The sequence below is a fragment of the Mycteria americana genome, chromosome 1, assembly GCF_035582795.1.
Source record: "Mycteria americana isolate JAX WOST 10 ecotype Jacksonville Zoo and Gardens chromosome 1, USCA_MyAme_1.0, whole genome shotgun sequence".
NCBI lineage: Eukaryota > Metazoa > Chordata > Aves > Ciconiiformes > Ciconiidae > Mycteria > Mycteria americana.
The window spans coordinates 196,813,580-196,831,504 of NC_134365.1; the positions used below are offsets into that span (position 1 = coordinate 196,813,580).

Below are 17,925 nucleotides of genomic sequence, written 5' to 3' on the forward strand. Positions count from 1 at the left end.
AGAAGTTATTCTGCATGGAGCTGTTTGCAGCATGCGAGCGGAGCAGAAGCAGCCTGTCTTGGTGGCCCACATCTTCACATAAATCAATGGAAATACTGGCATGGACAGCATGTGTTCAATGAAGTTGACAATTTTTACAGCCTTTCTGTACAAAGCTTCGTGGTGGATGGAACAATGAGTTAGGATGCAATAGGCTATTCACAAAATCACAGGGTTTTCCTGGGGGTATTGCTAATACCAGTGCACCATGCCAATCCAGAACAGCTGAAAAAAAGGATGCTTGGAAAGCTGGAAAGATTTTTGTTCACAGTAACACACAGTGTCAATGAATTGTGCAATGGGAAGTCTGTAAGCATGGATCTTTCTGGGTGCTGAATGAAGCGGGGGAGAAATGATGCCTCTCGGAGCTTTTGTTCCGGACCCTGAGCAGCTTTTGGTATGCATCATCATTTTCAGTTGCTGTTTTTAAAAAAAGGACTGTGTCTGTAAACAAAGGACTTCTTAGAAAACATCTTTTTCAAGGGTAGACTGAAAAAGGGTGAAAGACTTTATGAAGCAAAAGTTAACAGCTTCCGAAGTATAACAATATAAGCAAGTTAATAAACATTGAGTAGTAGGTCATAAAATACCTTTCCGATTTATACAAGAAAACAATACATTTTATAAAATCATAGAATAGATGACCTTTCTTCCTTTAAAAGCCTCAGCAATTTCTCTTTAATGGCAACATAGTATTTGGAAATACTGTTTCCTAAACAAACAATGTTATACTGCTTAACTTAATGAAATGTACTTTGGTAACAAGAGTTTCAGCGCTTGTTTTTCTCCCTTCCCTTTCTCTAGGACAGTTGCATTGCCTTCAGTGCGTTAGCCTAGCCTGGTTGTGATGGAGAAGGAGGCAAGTGAACTCGAGAGGGACCACGTTCATAGTGTATATGAGAAAATTGCTCCTTACTTCAATGACACACGCTACAAGGCCTGGCCAAAGGTGCAGCAGTTCATTTCAGAGCAGGAACCAGGCAGCCTGATTGCTGATATTGGTGAGTGGGGTTGTTTATCACATTGCTAATGACAAGTCTAAGTATGTCCTCGCTTTCTATCAAGCAATATTTGTGGCAGAAGAGTTTGGAGCTTGTGAATCAAACTGGGGGGTCAAAATGGCCAGACTGACTATCAAATTTGCCTCCTACTTTGCTCCACCATTCATAGGTATATGAAGACAATTTGACTTTTCCCAGTATCCAGTAGCTCAACTAAACTGAAGATAAACTTATTAATATGTCATTAGTGGATGCTAATGTTGTGTATTGGCATGATAATTCTGGAATTTGAAATCTTGTTTAGCTCTTACAACATGTATTTGTGTGTGGCCAGTTTGAAGCAAGTATCATGACACTGTCCTGAGTGCTTTGGGGAACAATGTGTGACAGTTTTTAATTCCCCGAAGGTTTGAGAATGTCTAAATGGTACGCGGGAAGCCTCCGTACTGGCTGCAGCTCCTGCACCAGAAGTGGGTACATGCTCGTTGCCCAAATGAGATCTGGGCATTAACTCATCGTTTCTCCATGTTTAAGCTAGACTTCTAAATAGCTTTTTGGACCTGTAATCCTTTACAGCAACACATAAGTGTAGTCTCCCCACTGTAGCATGGGAGCGTATGTGAAAGAGAACATTTACTGAGGGTTGGGCTAATCACAGTAACTTTTTGGGTGTCATTCAAACTTTACCATATAGTTTTCCCCGTTTGTCACAGTCTAAATGCTGAGCACTATACTCCTACCAGATCTTGGCAGATTTTGCATTGTTTTCAATGTAAACAAATAAAACACGTCCAAACAACTAGGACATTGAATTTTTACCGATGTCAGAGACTTTGGACTTTTTTAACACTGTGATTTAAGCTCAGGCTTGGCGCCTGGGCTTTGGCCTGCAGAGGCTGCTGGCATGCTCTTGTGGGGTCCGTGGCCAGAGACAAGTTTCGTGCGAGGCACAATCACTAAGAGTGGTGCCACAGCGCTGGAGAGGGGTCCCCCGGCAGGGCTCTCCTCTGCCCCTCCATCCCTGGGAAGCAGCTGCTGGTGTCAGGTTAGAGGAAATGTATTTAGTAGCTGTTGTTTGGCTTATACTGGAGCCTTTCCCTCCAAAAGTGAAAACCAGAAAAAGTCCTGGAGTTCTCTTCCAGTCAGAGCTCTTTCTGCTCTTTCTCCTTGGAAAATAGAGTCTAATATTAGCCAAGTGCTGGCACTGTTTCACAGCACCTCGTCTCAGCCGGTGCTGAAGTCAGTCATGGGAAGGACTGAGAGAGCTCCAGCTTTCAGCTGGAAAGCTGGATATCTTTCCTTCATTCCTGGGAGATGGGATCAGCAGTTAATATTAGACAAGCAGTTAGGAGCAGCCTTCTATCCGCAGTTCAGCAATGATTCATTTCCCATTCAAATGCCATAACAGATTGATGGGGCTGGGAGGCTCCTTACTGAACATAGGGACCCACACAGGGTTTCAGAATAGGTGCTATGGGATGGCTGTAACCTGAACATAGGGACTTAAGTATTTGGAAGGCTCCAAAATCACTATAATTTTTTTAAAAAATGAATTAGAGATAAAATCTGGGCTCTGACCCAAGCTTAATGTTTGATGTAAGCGTAGCCATAAACAGGATGTGAACTAAGGTCTGTGAACTAAGGTATTATGCTAGCCCCATGCATTTACCTCCCTGATCTTAATCTGAACCATGACTTTTATGATGCAAGAGAGAAGGCAAGTTTTTAAAATTAATAATCTACTTTAAAATACGCTTTGTGTTAAGATCCAGATAATTCTGCAAACAAATTATCAAAAATTTAGATAAGATCCGTTTTACTGCTGACATTAAAATCGTTCTTATCTAAAGATGTCTGCCTTTATTTCAACACAAGAAGTATTTCAATTTGGGAAGATGTAAATTTCCATGTCGCAGGCTCCGTTATGAAAGGAAACTGCGTGGAGATACCAGAAAAAGAAACTCCACTGTTGTCATGGTGACAGCAATTAGCAGCAGTTAAAACAGCAAACAATGGATTTAATGGTTGGGTCTTCGTTTGTCTATCAGCATTTCGATACACAGGAATAATTCAGTGCTGCGCTCCCACGACATGATGCTTTCACTTAGCGTTTTGAGTCTATTACAAGCAGAATTGCAGTAGCATCATTACCATAAATATATTTTATTCCGTATGTGGTGGGAAGGCCAAGGTAAATGCTCTCTAGCAATCCCACTTGAACACCTCCTGTCATGCAGCAGAGAGCCTGCTAGACAGAAAGGAGCAGTCTGTGCTCATTGTACTGTGATGGTAAAAAATAACCTGAATCCCACTGCAATTGTATCATCTCCTTTAAAATGGGTGGAGAATTTCAAGCTATTAGGCCAGTCAAGGGCGTACATCATGGCCTATGTCAGGCATACATTTTCTTTTGTACAGACACCAAATGTCCGCCTTTCTTTCTCCTCCTCATTATTTCTTCAGGCTGCGGAAATGGCAAATACCTTCACATCAATTCTCAAGTCTATAAAGTGGGTTGCGACTACTGTTCCCCGTTGGTGGAATCAGCACGAAATGAAGGCCACGAAGTAATGGTATGCCATAGCTTGTACCTGCCTTATCGAAGTGAGTGCTTTGATGCTGTCCTGTCCATTGCTGGTAAGTCCTGCGTACTGCCAGTGTCTATAGGTCAGACCCTTAAAGGCTCTAAAGCATTCAGTCTCTTCTAGGTTTGGGTGTTTTTCAGTGGCCAACAGAATATTTTGGGTTTTGTAGACCAGGTAAATCTATATTAACACAAGAAATGTATATTATTGTGAACTCGGAGAAAAACTGCAAAATGGGTAAGTCAGTCACACAGATGTGAGCTGTTTTATTCTGGTCCAAGCACAACTAAAGTACAATGTGCAAAACAGGAAAGGAGAGCCTTATTTTTGCCATATTGGCAGAAATTTGAAATGTTGGCTCTCTCAGGAGGAAAATACAACAAACCTTGCTTAGGAACACTGAGCGTATTCAAAGCCTAGTATTAAACCCTTCTGCACCTTTCCAAATGCTGTTTTCTTACTCCCGTGCTCCATGGTTTGTCGGCCAACACAATCATTTTTGTGCTGATGAGGACGACCATGACACTGATCCGGCTGGAAAGTAACCAGCAAAAAGAAGCGTTGCTTTTAGCCGAATCAGTTACCCGTTCCTTCACTGCAGAGAGACCTGTTTCCGCAAAAGTAGGGGATAACGCAGAGGAAGAACAAGGAGCGATGACAAAGCAAGCAGAAGTGCTTGTTTCAGTGGCACTGCTGCCTTAAAATGTTCATCAAATCATCTCAGATTTCATTTCTTGTAAGATTTTTCCATTTTGTTTAGTTGCCCTTTTCAATGTAACTTAATGATGGAGGAACACTACCTGTCTTTGCCACTTTTAAAGCAGACATTGAATGGTAGCTTTAGCCTTCGCTGTTTCCTCTTTTAAATTTTGAGGGTTCTTTTGTTTGGGGAGTCTTGAAATTACTCAACTACCTTTTAAAAGTTAGGTATTAAGCTTATACTGATTAAAACTTGGACAATACTGTAAATAAAACAAATTATAGTGCTCAGCAAACTTGATTTTCCTTTTCTCAGCCACAGGAGTGTGAAGGTCTCTAAGCCTTGTTAAATCAAAGTGAAATGTTAATACCTCACATCTCTCAAAGTTAGTGAGTAGCCTTACACAGCCTCTTCTCCATGTCTCAGGTGACCTTTTTCTAAGCCCTGAAGGAATTTACTTTTCCAGTCCAGGTCCACGTCATGTAATTTGACATTTGATGGAAATCTGAGATTGCATTATTGTCACTGGTACATCATTGTACAGGGCTGTGAACCATGCTCAGCTACACCATCTGAAAATGTTTCAGTCATGATTTAAGAAATGTGACCAATAGCTAGCAGTCCTTATTATTGGCTTTTCACATCCTTTGCCCAGATGGAGTAAGAACCATCTTGTGCCCAAAGGTGATTTGGCATTCTCTGGAAATCCAAGGTAAGGAAGTGAAGGACCAGACAGATTTGTCGAAAAGGGTATGTAGCAATGTTCAGAAGTTGTCTGACTCAAAAGAGTCTGTGCCCAGGAGTACTTGTGAACAGTCTACAGAAAAGCAGAGTAGCTGAGCTGAGGTTGCTGCTGGATATGCAGAACTACAGACCTTCCCATCCACAGCAAGCTGTCCGAGAAGGTAGAATCGGTGAGGAACCCAGAAGAACACTTGGGCGACAGGTAGAACTGCGTGGTTATGGACTGTGGCCCTTTCAGCACTATAATATGGCTGCAAATTACAAAGTTATTTCTGTTACAGCCTTTACCGTCACAGATCATGCACGAACCATAGTAATGATCATGTTTCCTTATTATTGCTGAAAAACATGGTTCAGATGCATTATAAAGCTTCAAATAATATGTTGAATTATTATATATACTAGTATATAGTATAATACTAGTATAGTACATATATACTATAGTTTGGGTAAGCATGTGTTCTCTTAATCTTCAGAGGATTGTCAAAGGAGGCAAGAAATTTCTATAGGTGTTCTAAAGCCAGGTCTGTAGTGGGAAATATTGGCCGAAGAGGAGTGTCAAGCCTAACTTGATGATTTTTCCTTGTACTCAACACCTATTGCGTATGCATATATAATGAAGGATTTTTGCCAGTTCCATGAATGGAATAACCTATACTGACAAGAAACAAATCTAGACATGATATGTCAGCAAAAGTTTAGAATGTGCTGCTTTCAAATTGCTTAACTTTCTGTTCAAGGAGACAAATTTGCCCTGTGAGTATGCAATTCATTCCACAATGTTTTCACTGCCTTAAGAAAGAAATCATATTCACTTTCCCAGTGCTTTCCCATAGCATAATTTTATTTGAGATTTAACATCACCAAACAACAGAAATCATCCCCTTTGCCATATACTGATGGCTTTGTTATTGTTAGCATGATGAAGCCATTCCTGTATTACTGAAATAAGTAGGATTTCTGCCACTTGCAGTAACGGAAAGAGGACTGGCACTCATGTTTCCACTTTGGCTAAGGAATTGTTCCGAATCGTAATGCAGGACTGATTTTTTAGCATGGCTTTACCTCTGTCAAGGTGGCGTTCTCCTTCATATGGAAAGGTCAGGTTCTGTGTTAATAAAATCTTGTATATGCGGAGCTCTTGGACTCTGAGATGGGCAAGGGATAAGAAGCAGCTTCTTCTGTTAATTTAGGTAAGTAATTTCTTTCCTCCAAATGCAAAGGGGAAGACCTCACGTTTTCCTCTCCTGTTAGCAGTCATATACTCAAGTCAGTAAAGTTATTTTATATTACTGAAATATCTGATCAGACTCTTCATCCCAGTGGGAAAAAAGGGTTCCTGGAGTGAAGAGCATCAAACGGCTTTCCTTGGTGTTAATACCAATATGTGAAAATTAACTTTGCTTTAATCTGTGATCTTTTAGTCATGTGGTAATTTAACAGAGAAAGCGAGGGCAACCTAAGGGATGCAAACCTGTCTAGTCCTCTAATTTACACTGTCTGAGAAAAAGGTCTGCGTAATTGCAAATAGTATAATTCTTAAAGTTTACACGGTGGAAGAGTCTCTTGGGGAAAAAAGAAGTCCAAATAAAAGGTCCAGGAGAGTTTCCTTACTATATATGTTCTGTCTTTATGGTAAAATTCAGTGAGATACTGAGCAAGGAGAAACCAAGTGTTAGTATCAGATCATACCAGTGTAGTTAGACTGCATTGTTGTGCCAATTCATATGGGCACAACATTGCAATGCCATCACGACATAGTTTCTTTACCCCATAAAGAAACCTCATATTTCTGTGCAACCTTGGTTATTTCTGCATCACACAGAGTTTTGTCAGATAGGTATATCATCAGTACCTGCTAGTTCTCCTAAATTCTGTTTTTCCTAAGGATCAACGGGGATTGCATTCTAACAGTTTTTTAACTTTTTCCAACAAAAAGGCACTGTGGTCAGAAAATTACATTCCCTAAAATAAGCAATATTAAAGGCACAACAAGCAACCTGTCCCAGTGGAAAGCAGAGTATAACGAGGTCTCGTATGACAGCATCAGGAACTCTTTAATTCCATAGAAATTGAAAAGAAATCATCAAAAAACATGGCTATCAATAATTATAAGGGATGGTGTGAAGAACCAAAGTCAGGATGGCTACAGCATAACATGAATTAGAACTAGGATAAGGTTTTATAAATTCATACAAAGCAAGAGGAAAACAAAAAGGAAAGAAGAGCAAATGAGAGATGACAGGGGAAGTTGCATTTTTCTTTGGTCTTTACAAAAAGCTAATAGTAGTCATCAATAGGTAAGTAGACTTTTAACCAGAGGACAGGAGTTTAGACTATAAAAAGGAAGTGACATCTTAAAGAATATTTAGATAAATTAGGTTACACAAATTGTTAGGAAATCATGAAATTAATCTTAAACTACTGTGAACTAGAAGATTATCTTTAAGATCTCCAGCAAATGAAGAAAAGCAAACATAATACTTGTTTCCAAAAGAGAGAGAAAGGACATCAAGAGGAAGCCAGTCTAACTTAGATTTATGCAAGGGTACTAGAATAAATAATTTAAATAATCTAATTTAAATAGAATAAATTATTTAAACCTACAGAATACTAATGTAATGGGAAACAGTGTATTTGTCAGGAGCAAGCCAATCTGCTTTCTGTCTTTGACAGGGTAATCATCCCAATAGACAGGGTAGCAGGAGAAGACATGATATATCTTGACTCTCATGTCATTGGTGCAAGTAAAATAACTAAATAGAGCTAAGAATATGGAAAAAAATCATTCTCGAAATGGATCAGTGGTTCACTGTCCAATCAGGACACATTTCAAATGGGATGCTCTTGGGACCCACCCTACATCTGTTTCTATGCAAAATTTTAATTAATAACTTTGGGGGCAGGCTAGAGAGCTTATTGAACAATTTGTGAACGGCTCCTGTGTAGGAAAAGTTGGAATTATTTTGGAAGATGGGATCTGACATCCAAATGATGGCGAGTTGTCTGAAATCAACAAGAAGAGATACAGGAACCATCGAGAGAGACATTCAATGGACAAAGTGAGAAATAATGGCCAGGCAAGATGGACCACGGGCCAAATATGTGTGCGTAGTGTCGTGCTGTTACAAAACCAGGCAAATACCTGTCTGGGCTATGGTAACAGAGCAGTTTCACGGAAAGCAGAAGAATGAGTCACGCTTCTGCGCTTGGTACTTTTGAGATCCTAGGTGGAATATCATATCTGCTGCTGGGGACCGTGCCTTAAAACATTTGCAATCAATATGGAGACATTTTAAATAACTGAAGTTTAGAAATCCTGAATTATTAGAGGAAACCGAAGGAATTGGGTTTGGTTAGTCAAAAAAAAAAAAAAAAAAAGACTGAAAGAAATATAATAGTCTTCAAATACAGAAATGATTTTTAAAGAAAGCTGATATTACTTTTACATAGAAAGAAAAAAAAATCATCTTAACCTGCAGCAAAGGTTACTTACCTCAGATATTAAAAGGCTTTTAAGACCAGGTTAAACCAATTTGGGTCACATTTGGGCCAAGTATTTAATTCTGCCTTGGAGCTGGAAAACGAACGACCTCTATTTTTCTATATCTATTTTAATGTAAAGGCCATCTGTCTTTTTTGAGAAAAATCCATTGACTCTCCTGTATCCAGTTGCTGCCTAATGTTAATACAGCTCCTCTCACAGCAGCTAACTCTCCTCCCTGATGGAAGTCAGAGGTGCAAAATACTAACGAAGTCTGAATATCACAAGAGCTCTCGGAGACAGAGGAGAAATGCCACCCATAGTGGGATTTTCTGGTTTTGATGAGGCCACCCACAGAGTACCGTTGCTTCTTCTGAGACATCTGCAAGCCCTGATTTCAGCTTTGGTCTCACCACTGCTAGTGTTTCATTTAAAGCGAATAATACAGTTATTTCTAAGCTAGTAATTGCAAATTCTTAGAGACGTGGAGAAGCTCCACAGGACAGTCAGAGCCTGTGGTTGACACCTGCAGGCTTTATCTGTCATTCACGCGGTTGTTCTCACTCGTCAGCTGGCAGTGTTGTCCATCGGTACAATTCTCACCAACAGCAAGGAGCCTGATTTCTATCTCTCTTAATTAAATCAGGAGCTTTGCGTTCCTTGCATTGATATTTTCATGCAAGTTATAATTGATTTATCAAAAATATCCTAAGTTTTTTCCCAGTGGATGATATATAGTTATCTCACAATGGGGTCAGGTCAGAAAACTTGACTCTCTCTTTTTTTTTTCTTAGAAAAATATGCATCAGAACAGAATGAGCCCTACCCCTTACAGTCCCCTGTATTGCTCCAGGTTACTGGAGTGCAGAACTGGTGCAAACTCCCAACAGCCTTATATTTAGTTTAATTTTCACAGTAGCAGCCAGCGGCCTGCTCAGCATTTTTAAATGTAATCATTTATTCTAGGCCACAGTGGGCTATCTGTGGTCTTATTACTGTCGTCGTGTTGACAGTATATCTGTTTTAAATCTTACCTACATGTTCTTAACAAGGTGTTACCTGCTTGCAAGGTCTTGACCAGCTGGTGGGTGTCATTAGAAGAGGTGACAGCTTGTCAGTGGCTGCACAACTTGCTCATGTACGGCTGTTGTCCTCTGCTCTCGGGGGTGCAGAGCAATGTGGGTGTGGGTTTGGAAGGAGGGTCGGCTGAGCAGCTTCCACATGACGCTTTTGGCAGGTTTGTGCTGTCACCCGACAGCAGGCTTCCGAGCACGGGGTTTCGCTCTACCATACCAAAAGCTTATTCTCTTGCTGTGTAAGACAGTGAGATCCAGAATGGATCCAGAACAGCTTTCAGGCACCCGAGCTGGGTGCACATTTAAACCTTCTTCACTAAATAAGAGATCCCTAGTGCCAAGGCCTCTTTTGGGGTCGGTGTCTGACAGAGCATTGCAGAGATTTTACTTTTTTTCTCTTTCCAGTGCAACCAAGTCCTCAGGGCATTCACCCAGGAAGTGGGAGAGCTCAATTCACCTCCTTCCTCAGCCGGAGGGGTTTCAAACCCGCATTTCCAATACTCGGGAACATGCCCAAGTCCTCAAACACCCAGCTGCACTGGATGGAGAAAACCACCACCATCCCTTGGAACCTGCAGCCAAAAAGCCCAAAGGGAGGTGGAAGAGGAGCCTAATCCTGTAGCCCAGCACATAGGAGCATACCTGGGAAGGAAGGAAAGAAGGCAGCTACCTGCGTTGTTTCCTCTATATGCAGTGGCAGACTAATATGAAGTGTACAAGCAAGATTAAATGGTGCTCAAGGGCAGACCGAGCCGGCTCCGAGAGCCCAGCGGGTGAAGCCCGGAGGGGCTGCAGTGGGTGAGAACAGAGCAGCGGCTCCAGGCAAAGCCCTGCTGCTCTGGGTGGGAAGAGGGGAGAGTAATTCAGGCTGGGAGCAGGACTCAAGGATGGCATGAAGCAAAGGAGGGGGGCAGCTTGAAGAGAGCTGCTCCACCTGACCTTATTTTATTACTTTTGCTGGTTTTAGCTATAGCTGTCGCCACTTCTGTGTTGCTGTGAGAAGCATTTCAGAATTATCCTTAATATAAACACAGGAGTAATCCCGCTGAAACCAGAGTAGCTATTCAGATGCTTAAAATTAAGCATATAATTATATTCCTGAATCAAGGCTTTAATAAGTTAATTAAATTTCATAATTATAATGATTTTTATAAAGGCAGCATCTTCATTTGCTAATGCTAACCATAAATGTGGGAAAATTAAAGAAGGAACAAATTTTTCAACCTAGAGTAATTAATGAGTTATGTTTTTAATAGGAAAAGTTTTTAATGGAAACACTGTTTGAAGTTTACTCAGTAATTCTTTGGTATATTAGTATTTTTCCTCCCCTTTTTATTTCTGATACCACTATAATGAAGAGAATAAAATCATATTTAACTTAGAATCATGCCTTCTATATATGTTCCAATTGTTCCTATTATTAGAGCTGACAGAGATAAAGTGACATCTGAAGTGTATATACACTACATACAAAAGAGTCTCCGAGATAAAGATTCTGTGAGCCTTAAAGACTTGCCAAATGTCTCTGAAGGGATTTAACTTCAGTAAAGAAATTTGACAGAGAAAAGCAATTTCTGATCACACAGATTTCTTTTTGCCATTTAACAGGGTTTAAATTGAATCACTGACCTAAAATACTCATTTTGAAAATGACTTCTAAAAAAAAAATTCAAAGTTGTTGATGCTTTCAGTTTTGTTCTCTGAAGACAGCTGAATGACACAAAAATGTATCTTGTATTGTGTGCTTGTTCGAAATAATCCCTTTTAGTAGGATTAGTCACAGTATTAAATTAAGAGAAGGAGAAATTAATTATATTCTTATGAAATGAAGAAGAGAAGAATCTTTGAAATGTTCTCCCTTCCTCCTCACCCCCTCCGTATGAAATCTAAAATTGCAGTTATGGAAAATCTTTCAGTCTTCAATTTAAACAAAAGTGGTGGGAATGAGCAGTACATGGCACAAAATTAATTTGGATTGACTTTTAGGTACGCTAGGGGAATGTACGGCCAAAATGAAAAGGAATGCTTGATTTATAACAACTGCTAATCTACTAAGCAAGGCCTTGCTGCAAGGAGAGCTGTCAGGGGTTTTGCCACCTGTGCTCTCTCCAAACAAATATTTTTGTGCTTAGATTTCTTTTTTGCAATGGTTTGTTTGGATGTTTAAAAAATTGAATGTGGTCCTACTTGTCCCCATCACCATGGCATGGTGTTGGTTAGCATGGTAACGATGCAATGTTCATTAAAGCTCTTTTTGTAGTGAACCAAAGGATTTTTTCTGGCTTTTGTTAGAAGGGTTGCGTAACAGCTAAAAAGCTCTGAATATTCTTCTGTGGAAAAAAGCAGGAGGATAAACTTCTGGAAGAAATGATAGTAGGTAGACAGCTACAGAGGAGAGCAGTCTAAAAATAGGGATGTATCACTAACTCTCTGATAAACTTGGAGAAAATGACCGCAGATTATTAAGAGACATTGCGAGGGCTGTGAGGGCAGAAAACACAATATTGAGAAACAGCAATTATCCATATGTAGGTTGTGTAAATGATACACAGGGGCACGAAGCTTCTTGGAAAGATTAATCTGATAACCCACAAAAGGGAAACAACTCTTATTAGTCTGAAACGGTGCATCAGGCCCACATCAATAAGTAATTGTGCAAGAACCACATTCTCTCACTGAATTTAATGTGACCGTAATCGAACCTCCTGCTAGGAACAAAAATGCTTTAAAAAATCCACTGCATAGAAGTTTACTGCCAAAAAGGAAGAAACTCTTAAGGAAAATTGAAAGGGAAAGCCAGAAGGGTAAAATGCTAGCAGATGAGTGTGGAAAGTGCTGAAAGACTCAATGTTGAATGCTTAGTGTAGGTGTATGGCACCTATAAAAAGGCCGCTGTTCAACAGATTCCTATGTAATTTATAATTACAAATGGAATGAATAGGCTAGTGATAAAGTTTGTTGGTGACATAGAGTTATTCAGGATTACCGACTGCAAAGAGTTGCAAAAAAAGTCTCATGTGAAACTAATGACTGGGTGCAAAATTGCAGAAAAGTGCTTGTGGATAAATGCTAGGTAATGTGCATAGAAAAAAATAACTAAGTGTACAGGCACAGTGTTACCTTCTGTTCTTGTTCGGGAAAGAGATACTGAAGTCATTGTCAGACTTATTTTCATTGCCCTGAAAAATATTAGCTCAGTGTTCAAACCTGGTCAAAAAAGTATTCAAATATTAAAAACAAAAATGAAAATCCAGGGGGATGGTAGAAGATAAATACCTGGTGCATCCATATCTTGAGTGCTGCATGAAATTCAGGTTTTCTCCATCTCTGGAAAGATATAGATGAACTACTAAAGGTCCTTGTAATGATCAAAGGTACAAACTGTTTATGTATGAGGATGGATTAATGGGCTAGGGCTCTTCACCTAATAAAAAAGAGTTTCATCATAAAAGCGTCATGAAAGAAGTATATGCTCCTGAGGGAGAGGGGGATAGCATCCTGGAACCCACAAATGATATTAAATTAGTGAATAGGGAGGAAATTTCTGTGGTTTCTTACAACAGGAGAACCACAGGGAAAGATTTAAAACAGAAGGAACCGTTTTTTTTCTAAAAAATATATAATTAAATTGCAGATTCCTTTGACATGTGAACTGGTGTAATCAGAAGTACAAGCGAGTCCGAGAAAGTATCCACGGAGGACAGATCCATCACGGACTATTAGATACAAGCTCCAGCCTGTGGCTGAGGAAGCTCTTAGGCTGCCGACTGCAGGAGGCGAGGGGAGAGAGCGTCACTGTTCCTCCCTGCCTTCTTTCCCAAACATCTGGTGCTGACTGCTGCCGCAGCCCCGCGCTGGAGGGATGTTTGCTCCGACCCAGGATGAGTTTCCTCTGCCCTGATATTGTTTTCACCACCTGCAAGCTTCTGTATTTATTGTAATTTAAGACAAAACTAATTTTCATTTAAAGTACCAGTCATTATGACAAATAAGCTTTCAAGCATCTGGACCCTTGTTTTATAGTGTTTGGATGGTGGGAAATCACCTTAAAATATGTTGAACAGCTGCTGAAGGATTGTTCTAGGGGTGTAGCACTGAAAGACTCCAGGGAGACCTTACTGAGGTCTTTCAATGCTTAAAGGCGGCTTGTAAGAAAGACGGAGAGAGATTTTTACCAGGGCCTGTAGTGACAGGACAGGGGCAACGGTTTTGAACTTAAAGAGCATAGATTTAGATTAGATATTAGGAAAACATTTTTTGCAATTAAGGTGGTGAGACACTGGAACAGGTTGCCCAGAGAAGCTGTGGATGCCCCATCATTGGAAGTGTTCAAGGCCAGGTCGGATGGGGCTTTGACAACCCGATCTAGTGGAATATGTGGCAGGGATGTTGGACTAAATGATCTTTGAAGGTCCTTCCAACCCAAACCATCCTATGATTCTATGAAATACCGCTCCCAGGGCCACCTACTCAGTATGAGGGGAGTTGCAGGAGAAGCAGATTTGAACCATTTCCACCGGAGGGGAGGGACGCAGGCTCATGTCGCTGCTGGGCTGCAGTCAGGCCCTCAGGGAGTGTTTGTGCCTTGCTGCCAGCTAATGCGAGCCGCTCCATCTCTGAAACGGCACCTTTGCTGCACAGCACAGATTGTTCAGTTTAAACACAGTTTCAACATGCAAGGAATTTAACGTCAAGGAAAAGAAAGAAATGGTTTTTTATAAGCCACCTGCTTTAGGTGAATGTGGCTGCATGGTGATCTTGGAGCCTGACAGGTTTGGCTTTGATTAAAAACAATCATGTGCTATAATTCACGTGATAAGCTGTGATTTCAGGATAGTGTGATGTTGCCCCATGCAGATGCTCTGTTTCCTTGAGTTACGCATTTTTAAATGGGATACATCACCCATAGGTTTTAAAATTATCTGACAAATCTATCTTGACAACACAAGTTTTGCTCAGCGTGAGATTTTATTAATACACTGTAATTTCTTAAATGATACTTGATGCCTTTTTAATTAAAAAGGCCATAATGTTTCAATGTCAACATCTCGACTAGTGCTAGAAGACCTGAGCTTTTGGAGCTGATTTCTGTTCATCTCAAACAAGTGAAACCTACAGGCAGAGCAGCTGCATAACTAAACGTTAAAAGACTCTATTTCTTCAAAGCTTGCCTTTTGATCCTCACATTGCCGCCGAGGCTCTGAATGCATCATTCATTGCAGGGAGCGTGTTTTCCTATGGCAGCTGAATTGCATGCTGTTATTCTTTTAATTGTAAAGTGTCTCTTTTTCTGAAGCAAAATGGATCTGATGGTGAATGGCTGTCCTGAAAGACACAGAGAGGCTGCAGATACAGAGCTTCTGCTAACATTTTCTATACTTATATTTCTAGAAAGAATCAAAAGAATGCACCTTTTTTTTTTCCTTGAAAGATCTGTTATTTTTCTGTGGAAACCATTGTCTCAACAGCTTAACCAAAAACTGGTTTATCATTGTAACCTGAAGTGGTATGTGTAAAAATATCTGCCCAAACTGGCACAGCCATTTTCACTGAGGAAAATATAAGGTCGGATAAATATCACTAATTCTATTGCTTTTCGTTTTCAGCGTCTTTAATATATGCCCTTTCCCCTCCAGCACTATTCCAGAATTGTTTCCTATTCTTATTTCTCATGTAACATTCATTTAATGTAGCTGAAACTTTGCTGAAGTCCCTGCTGTGCACCGAGGCCCGATCAACCTCGACGTCGGTTGTGAATTGCTCTAGAGCTGCGCAGTCTCAGAGCAGGAGCCAACCTGCAGAGCTGCTGTTGGACAAATTCCTGCCAAATCCGGAGACCAATTGCCCTTTTTGGGGCAAAAATTTTTATTGAAACGAGTGTCAAATTTAAACTCAGTTCTGACTCAAGCGAAGCTGTGCTGCTTGAGTTTTGCCATCATAACGATGAGGCGTTCTCCACGTCACGTGTGTTCGTGTGGTGTGGGGGGTTATCAAGTAAGTGCGGGATTATCTAATTATTTGTTTTCATGATATATGCTTGTTAATGGCAGAAGTAGACAAATGCTAATCGACTAACTGTCTTTCACCCATATGTTGATGATTTAAATGCATCCCAGGCTGATAGTGACTGTTCATTTTTCCTGCTCTGTAGCTGACGTCTGTCAATAAAGAAGGAGAAATGGGCAGGCAGTTTTAACCTAGTCCATTTTTAATGGGTATTGGCAGCAGGATCACTAGCACGGCTGTTGCAAGGACCATGTATGGCCTCGATCTTTCAGAAGTGCTTCTTTCAGGCTGCAGATGAGCATTAGGTGAGGGTAAAAAAGGGCCAGGTTGCTTTGCCACTGACCAAGTGGTAGCCTTTCATTGAGAAAACAAGCCTGTTGTGTTGTTTATTGCCGATCTGAAAGATGTCACTTGTTTCAACGTTTCTAAATTCTGCTGTGTTTTTAAAATAAGTCAGTGTGTTATGAACTCTTTTTCACATGTTAGAGATAGTACAATAATGTGTAGCACAATGGAAGATAAATGATGTATTCCTGTGGTGCAAACTACCAGCTGCCAGTGTGTCGGAGCCAGTCCTTGTCCTTATACTCTGTATTCATTAGTGCCTCGAGGGATACTTATTCACCTTATCTGTTCTGTTCTAGTGATTCACCATTTTTCAACGGAAGAGAGGCGCATGCGAGCAATAAAAGAGATGGCTCGCATCTTGAGAGTAGGAGGCCAGATAATGATATATGTGTGGGCAATGGAGCAAAAACGGAGAAGATTTGAAAAGCAAGACGTCTTTGTTCCTTGGAATCCTTCACCCCCTTCCTGCTTCTTGGGTGAGCCTTGCTCACGTGGAGTACAAAAATCCATTCTTCACAAGGACAAAGAGCTGGCTTTGAACCAGCCCTGTCATAAGTTGGATGGGACTTCAGAGGTACACAGGACAGCAAGGAGCTCATCCTGCGGAGGGGAGAACAAAGCGCCGTGCACAGTGTTAGAGAAATCTCTGAGATGGTCTCTGTTCTCAGGATCACTTGACTCAGACGTGGGTGATCAGTGGCACCAAGAAGAGCTCATTAGATACTGCAATTACGGTGTTCAGCTGAATGAATTAAACAGAGAAGAAAAAGTTGAAAAAAACAGAGAGTGTGGCTTTCTGAAACGTGCTTCCGACTTTTTTCTACATTGCAAACAGAGTTTTGAAAATACAACAGCTTTTGAAGTGGCTGTTAAACCTGTGCTGCCCACGTCACGCTGCTCGAAGGCTTTCAGAAGTTGCTATTCAGAATTAGGGCAAGCGACTATACAGCTCCCTACAGCTGCAGGTACTGTTCACGGTTGCAGCGGAGTCTGTTTACCTGACCTGATTTCACATCAGAAAGAATTAGCTGTCAGACAACAACTTAAAATAGACCATCACCCAGAACAAGGAGCTTCCTGCCAACCTCAGAGCAAAAGGAGAACAGGCTCTTCTCTGCACAAAGCAGTCAATGAGCGCGCCCTGACCACGCAAAGAAGACAGCAGACGGGTCCTGGTGGGGCATGGTTGAGGTACTACCACGTTTTTAAAGAAGGGGAGTTGGCTGAGCTGATAGAGCGTCACATTCCTGAGCTACATATTACTCGCTCATACTTTGACCATGCCAATTGGTGCGTGATTGCAGAGAAGGCTGAAGTGTGGAAGATACAGGGGAAATTTCCTCATTGAAATGCACAGAGAATACTTCGGGGCTTGCTTTCTTTTGAAAGCTCAGCACCTTTGAAAATCTTTCCTGAAGCTTTTTATAGCCTTGGGTTTGTTTTGGGGGAGAGGGGGACGTATGAGGAGGAGAGTGCTTTGAAACTCTCAGGTTCTGTGACACGGTTTTCTTTGATTTTGTTCTTAAAATACATCTCTCTTGAAATTTTTTTCCTAGAGTTATTATTTCAGACTAAGCGCATTTTAGCACACTGATCCCTTTTAATAAACAGCTGCCAGCTGTGTTTTGTTGCTTGAAAATAGGTAAAAAACAGTTGGAAGGTGATTGCTGGATTATTTTTTACATGTGCATTAAAAGTCTTTGTTATTCGTTTATTACTATATAATCATTCATGTCATCCTTTTATTTTAAAATTTATTGTACTCTGCCACTTGATGTAACATAACATGGGAAATAATTGAAAGATGCACTACTTTACTACAGTTCACTTTGTCAGCCTATATGATACTCCTAGTCACAGAAGACAGACAGCCTTTTATGAGAATTACTAGGTGTATAGAGCCCTCATGGCAGAGGCAGTAACTCATGACATTGTCATAGTC

General features: G+C 40.7%; 1 protein-coding gene across 1 annotated transcript; it reads left to right on the plus strand.

Annotated features, from left to right (window-relative positions):
* The first annotated feature begins 886 nt into the window (after nucleotides 1-886).
* LOC142408211 (putative tRNA methyltransferase 9B) lies at nucleotides 887-17,331 on the plus strand. Its single transcript, XM_075498483.1, has 3 exons — nucleotides 887-1,040; nucleotides 3,504-3,677; nucleotides 16,280-17,331. Exons 1-3 carry the CDS (start codon nucleotides 887-889, stop codon nucleotides 17,329-17,331), a joined length of 1,380 nt encoding a protein of 459 aa, XP_075354598.1.
* The last annotated feature ends 594 nt before the right edge of the window (nucleotides 17,332-17,925 follow it).